A 17,802-nucleotide genomic window follows, 5' to 3' on the forward strand; every position below is an offset into this window, starting at 1 on the left:
AGGAAGAGTTCCTGTTGTGGCTCCGCTGTAACAAACCTGACTAGTATCCATGAGGATGCAGGTTCAATCCGTGGCCTTGCTCAGTGGGTTAAGGATCTGGCGTTGCCATAAGCTGTGGTGTAGGTTGAAGATGAAGCTTGGATCTGGCATTGCTGTGGTATGGGCCTTTGACTGTGGCTCCTACTCAACCTCCAGCCAGGGAACTTCCATATGCAGCAGGTGTGGTCCTAAAAAAAGAAAAAGAAAAAGACTACATACATAAATGAGAAGAAATCCATAAGTATTCAACTTTTAGGAACAGGAAGTGGAAAAAAATGGAGAAGAAGAAATACAAAGAAATACAAGAGAAAGTTCAAGAGTTTTGAGTGGGCTCCATGATTAAGAGGTCTCCATGGGTGTGTATACTGAGGCACACCATCAGAACATTCCAGAACTCTCAGTTTGGAAAGACTGCAGACAGAAGAAAACAGATCCCTTCCAAAGGAATGAGGAGTACCATGCAATTCAGCCCTGGGCAGCAGAAGATGACGAGAAGGTCTTTAGCATTCTGGGGTGAATGAGTTTCACCTAGAATAACAATCCCATCGAACCAAGAATTAAGAGAAGAATTAGGTCATTTAGACACAGAAGGACTCAAAACCTTACCTTCCAACCTTCATATTGGGGACATTTACTTGAAGATGGCTGGAAGCAAAATGAAGGAGTAAACCGAGAAAGGAGCAGCTGTGGGTGAATCCAACGAAAGGAGACAGAGAAGGGAAGTCCCAGAACAGGGGCACGTCACCAAGAGGGCAGCCTGTCCAAGGTCAAGCAAGAGGATGACAGGAAACCCTGGAGAGAATGCCTGGTCAACAAAGAGACAGGAAAAAAAAGGGGGGGCGTGATAGAGACAACGAGAGGGAAAAGAAGATTAGAAGCTTTGGGAAAAAGCGTTGGGGGGATGTACAAGAAATGAGATGGGAATCACTATTTTCTGATCTTTGCATTTTATCTTTTTTTTTAGGGCTGCACCCACAGCACATGGAAGTTCCCAGGCTAGGGGTCCAATCAGAGCTGTAGCAGCCAGTCTATGCCACAGCCACAGCAACGCCAGATCCAAGCCGCATCTGCAACCTACACCACAGCTCACGGCCACGCCAGATCCTTAAGCCACTGAGCGAGGCCAGGGATCAAACCCGTGTCCTCATAGATGCTAGTCAGGTTCACTAACTGCTGAGGCACGATAGGAACTCGTGATCTTCGCTTATAGAGAAAACCCAAAAAGAAGGCTAAAATAGAATGTAAATGTTATCAGCCTAGACATTTTAAAGGTCACCTCACAGATGACTGAAGCCAGAGGCTAGAACTAAAAAGCTGCAGTAATTTGAATAGCCTCATCTTCCCAAGCACAGGGTTGAAAGATCCTACCAATATTTGGTAGAACAAGAAATAGGTTACTTAGGCAATCCATAGATAGAAGAACTAAAAACAGCAGTACCCCTCAGCCAGGAAAAGCAGTAAGGGGTTGGGGTGGGAGAAGAGAGAGCTGAATCCTCACTCACCAGAGCAGGATGTCAATGAACACTAATGTGACATATGCAGTTCTGAGAGGCTCGGACGTAATGACCACAAGAAACAGGCAAGAAGCAGGGCTGGGTGTGGGGCAGGGGACTATCACTTTTTTTTTTTAATTGTTATTTATTTTTGTTTTTATTATTTTATTATTTTTTTTATTACAAACTTTTTGTTTTTAATGGCTGCATATGGAAGTTCCTGGACCAGAGACTGAATTCGAGCCACAGCTGTGACCTACTCAGAAGCATGGCAATACTGGATCCTTTAACCCCACTGCATCAGGCTGGGGATCAAACCTGAGTCTCCAAACTGACCTGAGCCAATGTAGTAGGATGCTTAACCCACTGATCCATGGCGAGAACTCCAAAGCTGTTTTGAGTTGTGTTTGTTTGGTTTTGTTTTGTTTGCTTTTTTTGGCTGCACCCTTGGCATATGGAAGTTCCTGGGCCAGGGACTGAATCTGAGCCATAACTGTGACCCACACCACAGCTGCAGCAGTGACAACATGGGATCTTTAACCCACCGTGCTGGGCCAGGGGTTGAGCCCTCAATGCCACAGAGACGAGCCAAATCATTAGCCCACTGTCCCACAAAGGGAACTCCGAACTCCTAAACTTTTGTATTCTGCTCGATTCTTCTAGCCGAGTACGAGATGATCACCATCATCTCACTCTCCTTCTTTCTCCCCCTTTTCTTCCATGGCCTCTTCAGTTCCCACCCAGGTCTCATTCACTTTCTCATTCATTTCACAAATGTGTCCTGAGCCTGGAGGGTCAGACAAGACTCAGAGAAGCTTGGGCACCAAGAGGGCTCCCAGGCCCCAGAGCCCTGCCCATTCAGCCCTGGCTCCCCGCCCCTCCCTTGGTCTCAGGAGGGAGCTCTGTGCAGGGTTTTCCACCCTAGAAAGATGGAAAAACAGTACCAGGAGAGGATCCAAGATGAAGTTCCAGGTATGGCCCCCATCAGGGTGTGAGCACAAGCAGCAACTGATTTAAAATTAAAGAGGCCCTGGGTTAACAGATGCAAACTATTGCCTTTGGAATGGATAAGCAATGAGCTCCTGCTCTATAGCACTAGGAACTATATCTAGTCACTTACGGTGGAGCATGATAATGTGAGAAAAATAATGTATATATGTATGCGTGACTGGGCCACCTTGCTGTACAGTAGAAAATAGACAGCACACTGTAAACCAGCTATAATGGAAAAAATAAAAATCATTTTTAAAAAATTAAATTAAAATAAAGAGGCCCTGGAATGGCTAAAATTAAAGCATAAATAATTGTTACAAGTATTAGGGACAATGTGATTTCATGACAAATCATCACAGAGTGATTCCTCATTGTATCTGACATTGCCTGGGAACGAGACCTTTACCATGTGGGAATTTTCCAGCTGACTTCTTTTTACCACTGATGGGAGCAGTTCTGGATCAGACTCAGTGCCAGATGAATCACGCACACCCCTGTCTCCTCGGACAGAATGCCAGCTGACATTCATGTACCAGAAGGGCCTCTGGCCACATGCATCCAGCCCCCTCCCTTCACAGATGGAGATTTAACCTTTTCCCGATGACTCAGGTTCTCCACGGCTCTGAGCCAGAGCACAGGGAAGCCCACAGGTGCCCACGAAGCATCAGAACCACTTGGATCAGAGACCAGCCTCTGGCCATTCCCATTTCAGCCCTGGGGGGGCCCACTGACCCTCAGCTCGAGGACTCGGGAAAGGAACCACGGGGCTCACTGCTCCCTGATGACCCAGCAGCTCACATGCCCCATGAAGAGCCCAGCCTTTCCTCTCCTCTCCGACCCCCAGTACCACCAGCGCCCAGACTCCCAGGATCAGGGGACCAGGGGAGGGCAAATGACATAGAAGAGACAGTTGGTGCAAGGCCGAGGGGTCACCAGATGGGATGGCTGCTCAGCTCAGAAGATCAGAGGGGGTGCCCCAAAGGCAGAGAAGAGAAGTAGAGCCAAACACACAGAGGACTCACTGCCACCAACACGAGTCTTTGACAAGAGACAAAGGGACGGGCACAGATGATGGGGGAAATGAGGTTACCATCACACCCCACAAGGTTTGAGACTTAGGCTGAAACAAAGGGCCCAGGTAACTTCTAATACGGACCCTAAATGGAAGCTGTGATAAAGGCTATTAAGGCTAAATTGTATTTCCCTCAAAACGCATGTGTTGAAGACCTAAACCCCCAAATCTCAGAATGTGACTCTCGGGAGTTCCCTTCGTGGCGCAGCAGAAATGAATCTGACTAGCATCCATGAGGACGAGGGCTCAATCCCTGGCCTCAGTCAGTGGCTTGGGGATCCAGAGTTGCCATGAGCTATGGTATAGGTTGCAGACGGGGCTTGGATCCCACCGTTGCTGTGGTTGTGGTGTAGGCCGGCAGCTATAGCTCTGATTCGACCCCTAGTCTGGGAACTTCCATATGTCGCAGATGCAGCCCTAAAAAGCAAAAAACAAAACAAAACAAAACAAAACAAAATAAGAATGTGACTCTCTTTGGAGACAAGGCCTTTAAAGAGGTGGTTAATCTAAAATGACATCACTGGGATGGGCCCCATCCAATATGACCAATGTCCTTATAAGAAGAGGAAACTAGGACACAGACAGGTACAGAGGGAAGACCCCGGGAAGACAGAGGGAGAAGATGGCCACATACCAGCCAAAGAGAGAGGCCTCAGGAGAAACTATTCCTGCTGACCCCTTGATCCCAGAACTCTAGCCTCCAGACTGAGAAAGTAGGAGTTTCCCTGTGGCTCAGCAGTAGCGAACCCGACTAGTATCCATGAGGATGAAGGTTCGAACCCTGGCCTTAATCAGTGGGTTGGGGTTCTGGCATTGCTGTGGCTGTGGTGTAGGCTGGCAGCTGCAACTCCCAAATGCCACAGGTGTGGCCCTGAAAAGCAAAATAAAATAAAAAAATAAAATAAATAAAATAAGAAAAGAGAGCTCTGTTATTTAAGCCCCCCAGTCTGTGGCACTTCGTTACTGCAGCCTCTCCTGCCCCTCCTGCATAGCGACATGGCTTCTGTTTCCCCTCAGGCCAGCATGCAGAGCCTGAGACACGGGCCTCTGCGCCATCCCCTCTGTCTGAAATCCTCTTGGCCCGGTTAACCCCTCCACGGTGTGGTCAGGCCAGGGCTCAATGACGCTGATGGAGGGTGAGCTGTCTCCCATGTCCCCTCCGGAGAAGCTACAGTGACCACCAGTCAGAACAGGGACCAAGAACAACACTGCTGATCCCAGCTCGACGTTTGACCTTATCCCCAGAGCTTTCCTGCACTACTAAGCTTAGGAGTCTGAATGACAGCCCAGAAAAGCTGCTGCTGCTGGTTCCAGAAAGGAAAGAAAGGGGAGGGGAAGGGGCACAGTAACATATATTGAGCACCTACTACATGTGCTACCGTAGATGGGGACTGCTGCCGGGCTGTCTACTTTTATATAGGTTACTTCAGCTAGTCTTTATGGCAGCCCTTAAAAGTGGGAGTTCAGTGGGTTAAGAACCCAACTAGTATCCATGAGGGTATAGGTTTGATCCCTGGCCTCGCTCGGTGGGTTAAGGATGCGGTGTTGCCGAAAGCCTAGGAACCTCCATAGGCCGAAGGTAGGGCCCTGAAAAGATGAACATTTAAAAAGTAGCTAATACAGATGGCCAACAAGCTCATGAAAAAATGCTCAACATCATTGATTATTAGAGAAATGCAAATCAAAACTACCATGAGGTACCACCTCACACCTGTCAGGACGGCCATCATTAATAAGTCCACAAATAATAAATGGTGGAAGGAGTATGGAGAAAAGGGAACCCTCCTGCACTCTTGGTGGGAATGTAAGCTGGTACAACCACTGAGGACAACAGTATGGAGGTACCTTAGAAAACTATACATAGAGGAGTTCCCATCGTGGCTCAGTGATTAGCGAATCCGACTAGGAAGCATGAGGTTGCGGGTTCAATCCCTGGCCTTGCTCAGTGGTTTAAGGATTGGGCGTTGCCGTGAGCTGTGGTGTAGGCTGCAGACTCGGCTCAGATCTGGCGTTGCTGTGGCTCTGGCATAGGCCGGCGGCTACAGCTCCGATTTGACCCCTGGCCTGAGAACCTCCATATGCCGTGGGATCGGCCCAAGAAATGGCAAAAAGACAAAAAAGAAAAAAAGAAAACTATACATAGAACTATCACATTACCCAGCAATCCCACTCTTGGGCATATATCCAGACAAAACTCTTCTTGAAAAAGACAGATGCACCCACATGTTCACTGCAGCACTATTCACAATAGCCAAGACATGGAAACAATCTAAATATCCAACAACAGATGAATGGATTAGGAAGATGTGGTATATATACACAATGGAATTCTACTCAGCCATAAAAAAGAACAAAATAATGCCATTTGCAAGCAACATGGATGGAACTAGAGACTCTCATACTAAATGAAGTAAGTCAAAAAGAGAAACACAAGTACCATATGATATCACTTATATCTGGAATTTAATATATGGCACTAATGAACCTTTCCACAGAAAAGAAAATCATGGACTTGGAGAACAGACTTGTGGTTGCCAAGGGGGGAAGGGGACGGAGTGGGATGGACTGGGAATTTGGGGTTAATAGATGCAAACTATTGCCTTTGAAATGGATAAGCAATGAGATCCTGCTGTATAGCACTGAGAACTATGTCTAGTCAGTTATGATGGAGCATGACAATGTGAGAAAAAAGAATGTATACATATATGTGTAACTGGGTTACCTTGCTCTACAGTAGCAAATTTACAGAACACTATAAACCAGCTATAATGGAAAAAATAAAAATCATTATAAATAAAAAAACAAATATACTGTAGAACACTTGGAAAATAAATATGATTTTATAGTAAAAAAAAAAAAACACTATTTTAAAAAATAGAATCAAATATCTGAGTTTATTAGCCATTTGAGATCCAGGCAGATTCTTTAAGAGAGGAGAGAAACACTATTCTGCTGATTTATAATTTATATATAGTAGTTCAATTACAAAGGAAATATAGCTAAAAAAAGAAAAAAAATTAAAAGTAGCTAATAGTAATAGGTAAAAATGTCCCCATTTTTATTTAAAGAAAGGCTCAGAGAGGTTAAGAAGTTTATATAAAGATGCAGAGCTGCTAAGGCCCAAAGTCGGCTTTGGATCCCAAGTCTGCCTGACCCCCAAGGCCCATGCTCTTTGAAAAATGACCACATGATCTGGAAATCACATCAAATGGCTGGAGGAGCAGCGGTTCCTGCCTGTGGGCTGTGGACGGCAATCCGGGGATCTTATCAGGGGCCCAGGCATCCACATAAGCACCCCCCACCCCCTGGCTCCAAATCAACTGTATTTCTTCCACATCCAGATACACTGCTGTCCCTTGAAGAGCACAGGGCTTGTGGTCCACCCTCCCCATCCGCAGTTCCTCTGCATCCACAGATTCACCCAACCTCGGACGGAGCAGCACTGCAGTATTTACTCTCGAAAAACCCTGCATATAAGGGGACACTCACAATTCAAGCCTGGTAACTGGGTTCAGTGTTCAAGGGTCAATGGTAACTGTTTTAAAATAAACATAGGAGTTCCTGTTGTGGCTCAGTGGTGAACAAATCCAGCTAGGAACCATGAGGTTGCGGGTTTGATCCCTGGCCTCGCTCAGTGGGTTAAGGATCCGGCATTGCCATGAGTTGTGGTGTAGGTCGCAGAAGCAGCTGGGATCCTGAGTTGCTGTGGCTCTGGCGTAGGCCAGCGGCTACCGCTCTGATTAGATCCCTAGCCTGGGAACCTCCATATGCAGTGGGTGCGGCCCTACTAAGACAAAATAAATAAATAAATAAATAAATAAATACAAATAAAATAAAATAAACATACATCCTATCATGAGAAATGCAACACAAATTCTTCTCCATTCACGGCAGTCCTAGGAGGTAGGCACACACACTAAAGTGTTCAGCATGAAATGTGCTTTCCTTGCATAGGTTGTAAAAGAGCCACAGGACGTATACTTTTGAGTGGGGGGGGGTCAACACAGTTCTTGTGCTATTTTTTTTTTTTTTAAGGTAAAAGATGTCCACCCATAGGTGCTGGTTTATGCAGACTCTCTGGAAGGATGCACGAGGATACATGGGTTACCTCTGAGGAGAAAACCAGTGTGCAGGTCTGTGGGAAGAGGACTTCTACCTTTGAGTATCACTTGAATGCTATAGCCTTTAATTTTTAAAAAAATTTATTAAATATATTTCTATAGTCACACCTGAGGCATATGGGAAGTTCCCAGGCTGGGGACTGAATCTGAGCTGCAGCTATGACCTACACCACAGCTGTGGCAACACCAGATCCTTTAACCCACTGCACCAGGCCAGGGATCGAACCTATGCCTCTGCAGCAACCCAAGCTGCTGCAATCGGATTCTTAACCCACCACACCACAGCGAGAACTCCACAAATGTAAAATTTTCAAAAGGCAACAGCAAGAGGGCAATGCTTGAGCCACGAAGTACTAAATGTCAGGTTAGATGCTCCCATGCCCTCTTCGATTTCTATACAATAGGAGCCCAGTGCTGATAATCGTGGAGACTGGTAATTGAGCCCAGGACTGGAATGCCCAGTCAGCAGAGGTGACCTTGCAAACTTGCAAACTTCGCATTTTTCATGAAACACACACAATCATTTCTGTGTCCGGTCCTCCAGGGCTCCCCACATGCCAGAGGCCCCGGGGGAAGCAGACTGAATTCTTGCTCTGTCGTGATCCATCAAGTTTCCTGTTTCCTAGGGCCATGGTCCCTGCTCCCCGCCCCGCCCAGCCCACCCGGCCATGCACCACCCCCACCCCCAAAGCCACCACCAGGCCAGCCACACTCACATGGAGAGCACCTTCACTTCCAAGATCTCGTGCCTCAGCTCCAGGCATCTTGTGGAGTTATACTCAAAAGGGCCCTCGTAAAATTCAAAGTACCTGGGAACCAATAGGGACAGAGGTTACCATGCAGAGAAGCAACCAGGCTTTCAGGGACCCGTCAGGGTAGGGGCGGGGAGCCGGGGGGGGGGTCTGTAAAAGTTAATAGGTGATTGGGGTCTGTCTCCAAGACCTCTAATGCCCTCTGGCTTGATAACTGGGTGGGTGATTACTCACAGCACTCCCACTGCCCTGGGTGAACCCATTTCAGTAAATTATGCCATTTCTTTTTCTTTTTTCTTTTTTTAGGGCCACAGGTGGAGTTTCCCAGGCTAGGGGTCTAATTGGAGCTATAGATGCCAGCCTACACCACAGCCACAGCAACTCAAGATCCAAGACGAGTCTGCAACCTACACCACAGGTCACAGCAATGCTGGATCCCTAACCCACTGAGTGGGGCCAGGGATCGAACCTGCAACCTCATGGTTCCTAGTCGGATTCATTTCCACTGTGCCACGACAGGAACTCCACATCATGCCATTTCTAAGCAGGTGTGGTTCCACGTAGTGGCTTTGAAGGGGAGAGGATGCTCTGGGCACGTTCTCCTCCGAGTTCTTCCTACAACTGGTCTTTGATGGAGGCAGCCCTGGGAGTCGGGGCAGCGAGGCTACAGACCTTCAGCCTGGAAGGCTGCCAGTCCTCCCCTTTCCTGCTCTTTTCTCCTTTCTCCTCCTCTTGGGAAAAGTGTCACACAATGACAGCCACAAGCAGAGGTGAAAAAAAGCACACGGTGCTTTTTCTACCATAAAAAGCATTTGTTCCCATGTTCTCATTGACACTCACACTCACGCTGTGACTAGGTGGGACTCTTTCTTTTTCCCCATTCAGCAGTTAAGGAAACTGAGGCTAAACAGATGATGCCCCAGGTCACACAGTCAGTGTGGAGGTGCCAGTTCCCTCCAGAGGCTGGCTCTAGGCACATCAGAGCCACCTCACAGTTCCTTCTGCAGCTTCACACAGAATAACACTATCGATTTCAGCCAATACCACTGAGTCCTTGTCACGGGCCAAGTTCAGGGCCTAGCGCTCTATGTGGAAGCTTTCACTTTTTTTTCTTTTTTTAATTGAAGTATAGAGATTTACAGTCAGTTTCAGGTATACAGCGGGTGGTTCAGTATTTTTGCAGATTATATTCCATTATAGGTTATTACAAGGCAATGGGTACAATTCCCTGTGCTATATATCCCTGCTGCTTATCTAATATATTTTTTTTTGTCTTTTTAGGGCTGAACCCGCAGCATAGGGAGGTTCCCAGGCTAGAGGTCAAATCAGAGCTGTAGCCACTAGCCTACACCACAGCCATAGCAACGCCACATACGAGTCGTGTCTGCAACCCACACCACAGCTCACGGCAACACTGGATCCTTAACCGTTGATCGAGGCCATGGATCGAACCCTCGTCCTCATGGATGCTAGTTGGGTTTGTTAACCACTGAGCCACGACGGGAACTCCTGGTTATCTATTTTATACATAGTAATTTGTATCTATGAATCCCATATTCCTAATTTATCCCTCCTCCTCCCCCCTCTCCTCTGATAACCACGGGTTTGTTTTTTAAGTCTGTGAGTCTGTTTCTGCTGTACATGTACAATCATTTGTATTATTTTTTAGGTTCCACATATAAGTGATATCATAGAGTATATGTCTTTCTCTGTCTGACCTATTTCATTAAGCATAGGAGTCCCTTTCAATCTTTACCATGAGTCTTCCAGCATCCTGGTCATCACAAGCATCCAGAACAAGCTCTGGGAATTAATTGACTTTCCCAGAGCCATGTAGGTGGCAGGTGGCAGAGCTGGGTCAATGACCAGAGTGTACACTCAAGACAGCTCTTGTCCATCCATTTACGAGGACAGCTGGTATTCCCTGGACAGGGCCTTCTAGCCTCCCACAGCTTTCCTGACAGTTCACACCAGTCCAGGAAACAGTCGCCTGATTGGGATGGGGGTAGGGGAGGAGGTATGCAGAATTCCCTCCAAGACAAAACAGAGTAGTTCACGGCTAGACTTAGCCATGGAGGCAGAAGGGTCCTCCAGGGCAGAGGCCAGGTGCACCCTCCCCCCATGGCCTCTCTTTCTGGAGGTTGTCAAAAGACACTGGAGCAGGTTAAGCTGGGAAGGTAAGATCCCAGGACAGCACAGATTCAAGAAGCCTTCAGGATTAAGACTCTCTAAACTTGGGTTACTGGCCTCCTGACAGGTAGCCCTAGAGAATCAGAAGTATGGATGGTGCCCAGAGCTGCTACTGGACCCTGCGAGCCACAACCAAAGTTTCAAAATACAGTCCTGGGATTTCCCATTGTGGCACAGCAGAAACAAATCCAACTAGTATCCGTAAGGACACAGGTTCAATCCCTGGCCTCATTCAGTGGGTTAAGGAGCTAGTGTTGCTGTGAGCTGTGGTGTAGGTCTCAGATGTGGCTTGGATCTGGTGCTGCTGTGGTTGTGGGGCAGACCAGCGGCTGCAGCTCTGATTCGACCACTAGCCTGGGAACTTCCATGTACCACAGGGTTGGCCGTAAAAAGAGAAATGAATGGAATGGAATGGAAAGAAATAGAACGGAAACGAACAGAACGGAATGAAATGAAATGAAATGAAATGAAATGAAAAAATAAAATGTCAGTCCTTAAGCATTTCCCACAAACCTTCCCAACATGTGATGGAAGCTGTTTCACATACATTCTCACACACCTAACTTACATGTACAAATTTATGTCTGTGCTGCTCTAGAAATACTGACATTTATCCAATAAATTGGCTTCTTTTCAAAATATTTGTATAGAAGTTCCTACCATGGTGCAGTGGGTTAAGAATCTACCTGCAATGGCTCAGGTAGCTGAAGAGATGTGGGTTCAATCTCCAGCCCAGCACAGTGGGTTAAAGTATCTGGCATTGCCACAGCAGCAGACCCAGGAACTTCCATATGCCATGGATGTAGCCATAGAATTTTTAAAATATATATTTTAAATAATTTTAAATTATTTCTTAATTTCATATTTAAATTTTATTTAAACAACTTAAAATATGTTATTTAAATTATAACTTCATACATAATACTTTAAACCACTATATTTGTAAATATTTGTTTTTACAACTATAAAATCATTAGTTTTTTAATATCATATTTCAGAAATTTAAAATAATATTTTAGAATATTAAAATATATACAACTAATTGGTTCCTATTTATTTACAAAATAAGTCAGATCCTTCACACATCTTAAAAGAATTTAAGCAGATTTCATAAGAACTAGGCATTGAGGATCTTCCAAATATCACACTCACCTTTTTCTGTTTCCCTTGTGTTTTGGAATTCCTTTCTGTTTTTCTCACCTGGCAAACTCATATTGATCCTTCAATACCCAACTCAAATACCCCCACTTCTGGTAAGCCTTTTCTGATGTTTACTTTCAAGGTCCCTTTATACATAGTTTCTTAATTACAGCAATAGTCTGCATATAATAGTCTATTTATATATCTATTTCTCCTTCCAAATGAAGAGTTATCTCAAACATGGGGAATTTGACTTTGCTATCTCTGTGCCTCTTGCACTACAGTGCCTCTTGCACTACTAAAAACATTTCCCAGACTCCCTTGTAGGTAGGGTTCTAGATGCAATTTAGATTCCACCAATCAGTAGCATGAGACAGATTCAGAGTCATGTTCTAGAAGAATGACATGGCTCAGGGCATTGTTTGGCTGGGGCAGACTGTGACAGAGGTGGCATGGCTCTTGGAAATTGCAGTGGTGGCAGCACTTTCATGATTATATCAGAGACAGCAGCTTCCACGGTGGCCCAATTTCACAATGCAGTTCACAGAGGTGTTCCTGGAAGCTAGCCTAGACTCCTTCTTCAGGTTTCCCAATGATTCTGTGCTAGCTCTACCCTTAACTCCCTTTCTGCTTTAGCTAAAATGGATTCTGTTATCCGCAACTAAGAACTAGGTGTCAACCTCAGGTCACAAAGAAGTCCATGACCTTGGCTCTAACTCACATCATTTTTCCAGTCACACAAGAATAAGTGAGGTCTGGTGTCTTATCATGAAGATCATCATTTGCAACTAGAACCAGTGGCACTAAGCCCTTTGGAACCCACTGGGTCATCTGAAGCCATGAGCTCAGGCTGCTACTAAGGAAAGCTCCAGGTTCTAATGATGTAGAAAATAATCAGGAGGAGACTTATCCTAGGGTTCTCAGGGGGTTGAGAGAGTTGCACACACATCTGGGATATCCCTCTAAACCAGCTGTGTGACTTTGGGTAAATCACTTCTCTCTGGGCCTCTTTTTTCACCTCCTTAAGTCACTCTGTTTGAACTAGGTGACATCTAAAGACCCACCCAGCACTAATACAATCCCAAGGTTCCTTCAGTGTATTCCAGTTACTATCTAAGCCAGAACAATCCTATGAATTAATAACCCACGAACAGGAGAAACTCTCAAAGGAAGTTAATCCAAGTAGCACCTCCCTTTGATCAGCCAGCCTCTCCACCTCCATCACAAAGCATCCCATCCTCACCTCTGCCAGCCTCCACTCAGCCTTCCTTTCTCCTGACTCCCTAACATCACTCATTTACACATCACTAGGCAGTTCAATGACTCCAAATGGTCTTGTGTGGTGTGTTTGGTGGCTATTAGGCAGAGAAGATTTCAGAATAGGGTTCACATCCTTCTTGGCGCCTTACTACCCACCTTAAAAGGTCAAGATGTTCCTGAGCCTTGGTTTCCTCATTTGCAAAATCAGCATAAAAATGCAGCATCCTTGACGGGGTTGAGATGAGCATTTCAGAGAAAGCACTAGCACAGTGCCTGGCAAACAAGAAATGCCCAAGAAATGTCCACTCCCCTCCTTCCCTTTTCTCCTGCCATTAAAGGGCAAGAGCTACCTGTGGATGGCCAGGGAGTCAGAGACATGCTTACAGCCCCTCAGCTGGTCGATGGCAGCGCTGAGTCAGAGATAGATAACTCAGGAAGTTCTCCACCATCTGGACTGGCTGCCATCCTCCTTCTGCTGCCATTAGGAAACCTCTCTCCTGCCTCCTTGAGGGTAAAGCCCAGGCTGAGTTCTACTTGGATGTGGGGATGTCCTCAATCACCCATCTCTGCTGCAGATTAACTATGTGTTTCTCATGCTTTCAAAAACATCTGGGGCCTTGCTGGTCCCAGAGAGACTGTCTCTCCCAGAGCTAACCAATTCCTAGAGATGGTAAACAGCCTGTGAACACACCTTTCTTATGCAAACCAACCAACACAGAGCTTATCCTCCACCACCAGCACCACCACACATCTCCTCCTCTCACACTTAGGGCCACTTATCCCCCTGCTCTAATCACCCTGGGGTCAGCTACCAGACAGCCAGGGACAGCCTTCTGCCCCAGAGCCCACTGAAATTATTCAAACTGGTTGAACTTAAGCCTGCTTACCCTGCCATATCTGTTCCTTCCGTAGAAACTACTAGGGGCTCTGACCCACTTTTCCCCTTCACTCCTCCTTCTTCTTCCTCTTTTTTTTTTTTTTTTTTTTTTGGTCTGCACTTGAGGCATATGGAAGTTCCCAGGCTAGAGGTCCAATTGGAGCTGTAGCCGCTGGCCTATGCCACAGCCACAACAATACAGGATCTGAGCCTGTCTGTGACCTACACCGCAGCTCATGGTGATGCCATATCCTTAACCCACTGAGAGAGGCCAGGGATCAAACCTGCATCCTCATGGATGCTAGTTGGGTTCGCTAACCTCTGATCCATGACAAGAACACCTCTTTCTGCCTCTTGACTGGTTCTGATGCTTCCCCATGTGGCCCTACATAGCCATTGGTGCTTTCTGTTTCTAGGGATCTGTAAATATAAAAACCTTTTCCTTCATGACAGTCATTTCCATGTCTACGTGTCTTACAAACCTGATAACAAATCCGAGGTACCCTGAAAACACTCCAAGTGGTACCTCAGCCAAATCATCAAAATCATGCCAGGCTTATATCAAAAAGCCTCCGTTTTCTGTCTGAAGAATGGAGCCAATAGCCCTTGCTTCTTTCTCCATCTTATCTGAGCTTTGCTTTTGGGAGACTGTGCTGCTCCATCACAGTATCTAAAGGTGAATGACTTGAGAATTAAGACTTTGAGAAGCACTGGCACACCGGGTCATGCCTCGATTCACCTTCTGACAGGAGGTGCAAGGACAGCATTCTGGAGGAAACCATAGAAACCCCTGCTGGGTCTGGGCACAGACCATTATGCAGATGTCATTAACAATGCTGAAATTTTTCTGTGTAATGACATGTTTATATGATAATGCTGAGTGAAGAAAGCAAGATGCAAAACTGTGATCTCCAAAAAGAATTATACATATATGTAAGTGAACATGTTGGCAAAGAAGGGAAGGACTGTAGCAAAATATTAATATTAGGTTTCTCTGACTAATGGAATGATGGGTGATTTAAAAAATACTTTTCTAGGGAGTTCACTTTATGCCTCAGTGGTTAACAAACCTGACTAGGCTGCATGAGGATGCGAATTCAATCCTTGGCCTCACTCAATGGGTTATGGATCTGGTGTTGCTGTGAGCTGTGGCGTAGGTCACTGACACAGCTCAGATCCCAAGTTGCTGTGGTTGTGGGGGAGGCCAGGGGCTGTAGCCCCAATTCAATCCCTAACCTGGGAACTTCCATATGCCATGACTGCAGGCCTAAAAAGAAAAAAAAAAAAAAAAAAGAAGAAGAAAAGAAAAAAAACTTTTCTAGATTTTCATAAGTTTTCTATAATAGGGTTATGACCCTTATTACTGGAAATCACTAACAAATGCCCTTTTAAGTCACAGATCTTTCTCTAAATATCTCAATCTGTCCCTTGAGCTGCTAGATGATTGAAAGAAGCAATTTCTCCAAATTCCTTAACCCCATTAGCCTGTTAAGGTGAGTTAGTCACCGTCTCTTCTTGCAACTCCGGAAAGACAATCTCTACCCAGCTCAAAGGGGAGGGGTCGCTGGCATCACATTTGGGGTATAAATAGTCCCAGTCGGTCAGATCAGGAGCCTAGCTCTTCTCAGATGCCACTTGGCTTCCGGCAGCCAAGTCTGATGCTGGCGCCAGGCTGCATCCATCCTGCCCCCGTCTCTGTGCCCTCAGGGATATGGGGGCAGGGCTGGGCAGTGGTGGCTGCCTGATCAGCAGGCGATGACCTCCACTTAGCGGAAAGACAAATGTAGATGTGACCAAAATGTTTCTGAACATTGGTTTCCCTCCTCCCATGCGGACTTGAGCTCCAGCTTTGCAGGTCAAGGAAGCCTCGTTTCAGCAGGCCCAGGGTCCAGTGTGCAGAGTCTGGCTCCCAGCCCTTCCCTATAAGCCAGCCCACCAGAAGGCTCCCCTGTTGACCTGATCCCACCTCCAGAGCTCCTTCAGGACCATGGGAATCTTCCTAGGGGGCCCCGACAGGCTCTGGCTGATACAAGATGTAGCCCATGCATTCAGCTTTCTACTTAGCATGCCCCTTCATCCCCAGATACAGATGGTATCCAAGAAAACAGGAGCCCAGGGAGGTCCCTGGGTCATGCAAGAGCATACCTGTTAGACCTCCACCAGCCCCAAGGAGCAGGGAATTTTGCCCCAGTTCAGCATTTCAAACTCCTGGACAGAGCTGCAGAGAACCACAGAGTGGTTTAATTATTCCACACTAAGTAGGAACAGTGGCATGTTTGTACAAATGAGGAAAAAGCACCTTTTCCTCCAGGTGAATTGGGCCACATTCCAGGCAAATGGCTAGTCAAGTGAGAGTGAGCTGGATTTCAGCCCCACCCAGCTAGATACCTTAGGGCAGTGCCCACCTTGCACAACTGTATGTGGCTGCCTGATATTAATCCTTTAACTTTGCCTCATTTAATCCTCCCAACAGCCTTATGAAGTGGACATTATTTTCCCATTTTATACCAGAGACTCAGGCTATAGAGGTAAAGCAACTTGCCCAAAGTCATTTAGTCAGTAGACAGAGAGGCACTAGGAAAGGAAGTTCAGGCTTTCAAGAGCCCAGACCCTCTCCCTAACTCAGACAAGTCAAGGTCACTGGGGGCTTCTCAGTGAGCAGACCCCTCCCCAAGTCCAAAAGCCCTTCAGTGAGTTCAGGGCTATTTTAGAGCCAGAACAGCTGCCTTCTCGAGATAGCCCACTTACTGTCAGAGCAAACACACAGAAACCCGAGTCTGAAAATTGCAGCCTGACACACAAAGGACTGGAGTGTCTTCTCAAATAGTTGCAGGGAGAGGCAAGAAGGGCTGTTACCCTTCTACCAGGAGGCCCCAGCTACCAGGAGACATTGCCCCTCCTGGGTGGTGGGGCAACCTGGCTCAGACCCCTGCCTGGGTCAGATCTCTGTCTGGGCCACTGGTTTCCTCATTTGTACACAAGAATCCCCAAAGCTGTTCTGGGAGGGTTTGGGGGGAGGTGCTGCACCTGCAGCACATGGAGGTTCCCCATGCCAGGGGTTGAATTGGAGCTGCAGGTGTTGGGCTACATCACAGCCATGGCAACACCAGATCCTTAACCCATTGAGTGAGGGATCGAACCCAAATCCTCACAGACACCATGGTCAGATTCTTAACCTGCCGAGGCACAACCAGAACACCCCCAGAGCTGTTGTGAGAAATCAGAACCGAAAACTCCACAGCCTGATACCCTGAGTGTAACCCTTGAGAGTCTTGTGATAAATGTGCTTCTGGTGTGAATTTCTTTTTTTCTTTCTTTCTTTTTTTTTTTCTTTTTTTTTTTTCTTTTTTTTTTTTCTTTTTAGGGCTGCACCGGCAGCATATGGAGGCTCCCAGGCTAGGGGTCCAATCAGAGCTACAGCTATCTACACCACAGCCACAACAACACTGGATCTAAGCCGCATCTGCGACCTACACCACAGCTCACAGCATCGCCGGATTCCCGGCCCAGTGATGGAGGCCAGGGATGGAACCAGCATCCTCATGGATCCTAATCAGGTTCATTAACTGCTGAGCCATGAAGGGAACTCCCCTGTGTGAATTTCAATGGAGTGTCATTCATGGAGGGGATTGGGGGTCAGAGGCAAAAAAGCCACATGCAGACACTCCTCCTCCCCAGCCAGTAGCTCTGCAGAACTCCAGATCCAGCATCTAGCACATTCCTTGCAAAAGTACATATGCCATGGCCTTATTTTCTAAGCCAGACCAGGGAGCCCTAAAGAGCTCCCCTTTTCCAAATTCTACTCAGGAGTGTGGAGTCTTCCTGGAGCCTCTGAAACCAGCACTGGTCAATCTTCCACAGGTGC

At 46.6% G+C, this 17,802-nt stretch overlaps 1 protein-coding gene across 4 annotated transcripts in view; it reads right to left on the minus strand.

Annotated features, from left to right (window-relative positions):
• The window catches only part of ST8SIA5 (ST8 alpha-N-acetyl-neuraminide alpha-2,8-sialyltransferase 5), an 84,116-nt gene that overhangs the window by 25,922 nt on the left and 40,392 nt on the right, over positions 1-17,802 (minus strand). For all 4 annotated transcript variants that reach the window (XM_021092612.1, XM_021092606.1, XM_021092596.1 and 1 more), the window contains one exon: positions 8,435-8,527. In XM_021092612.1, coding sequence (XP_020948271.1) covers positions 8,435-8,527 — 93 coding nt within the window. The remainder of the gene's footprint in view (positions 1-8,434; positions 8,528-17,802) is intronic.

The sequence above is a fragment of the Sus scrofa genome, chromosome 1 (assembly GCF_000003025.6).
Source record: "Sus scrofa isolate TJ Tabasco breed Duroc chromosome 1, Sscrofa11.1, whole genome shotgun sequence".
In the NCBI taxonomy this organism is placed as follows: Eukaryota; Metazoa; Chordata; class Mammalia; order Artiodactyla; family Suidae; genus Sus; species Sus scrofa.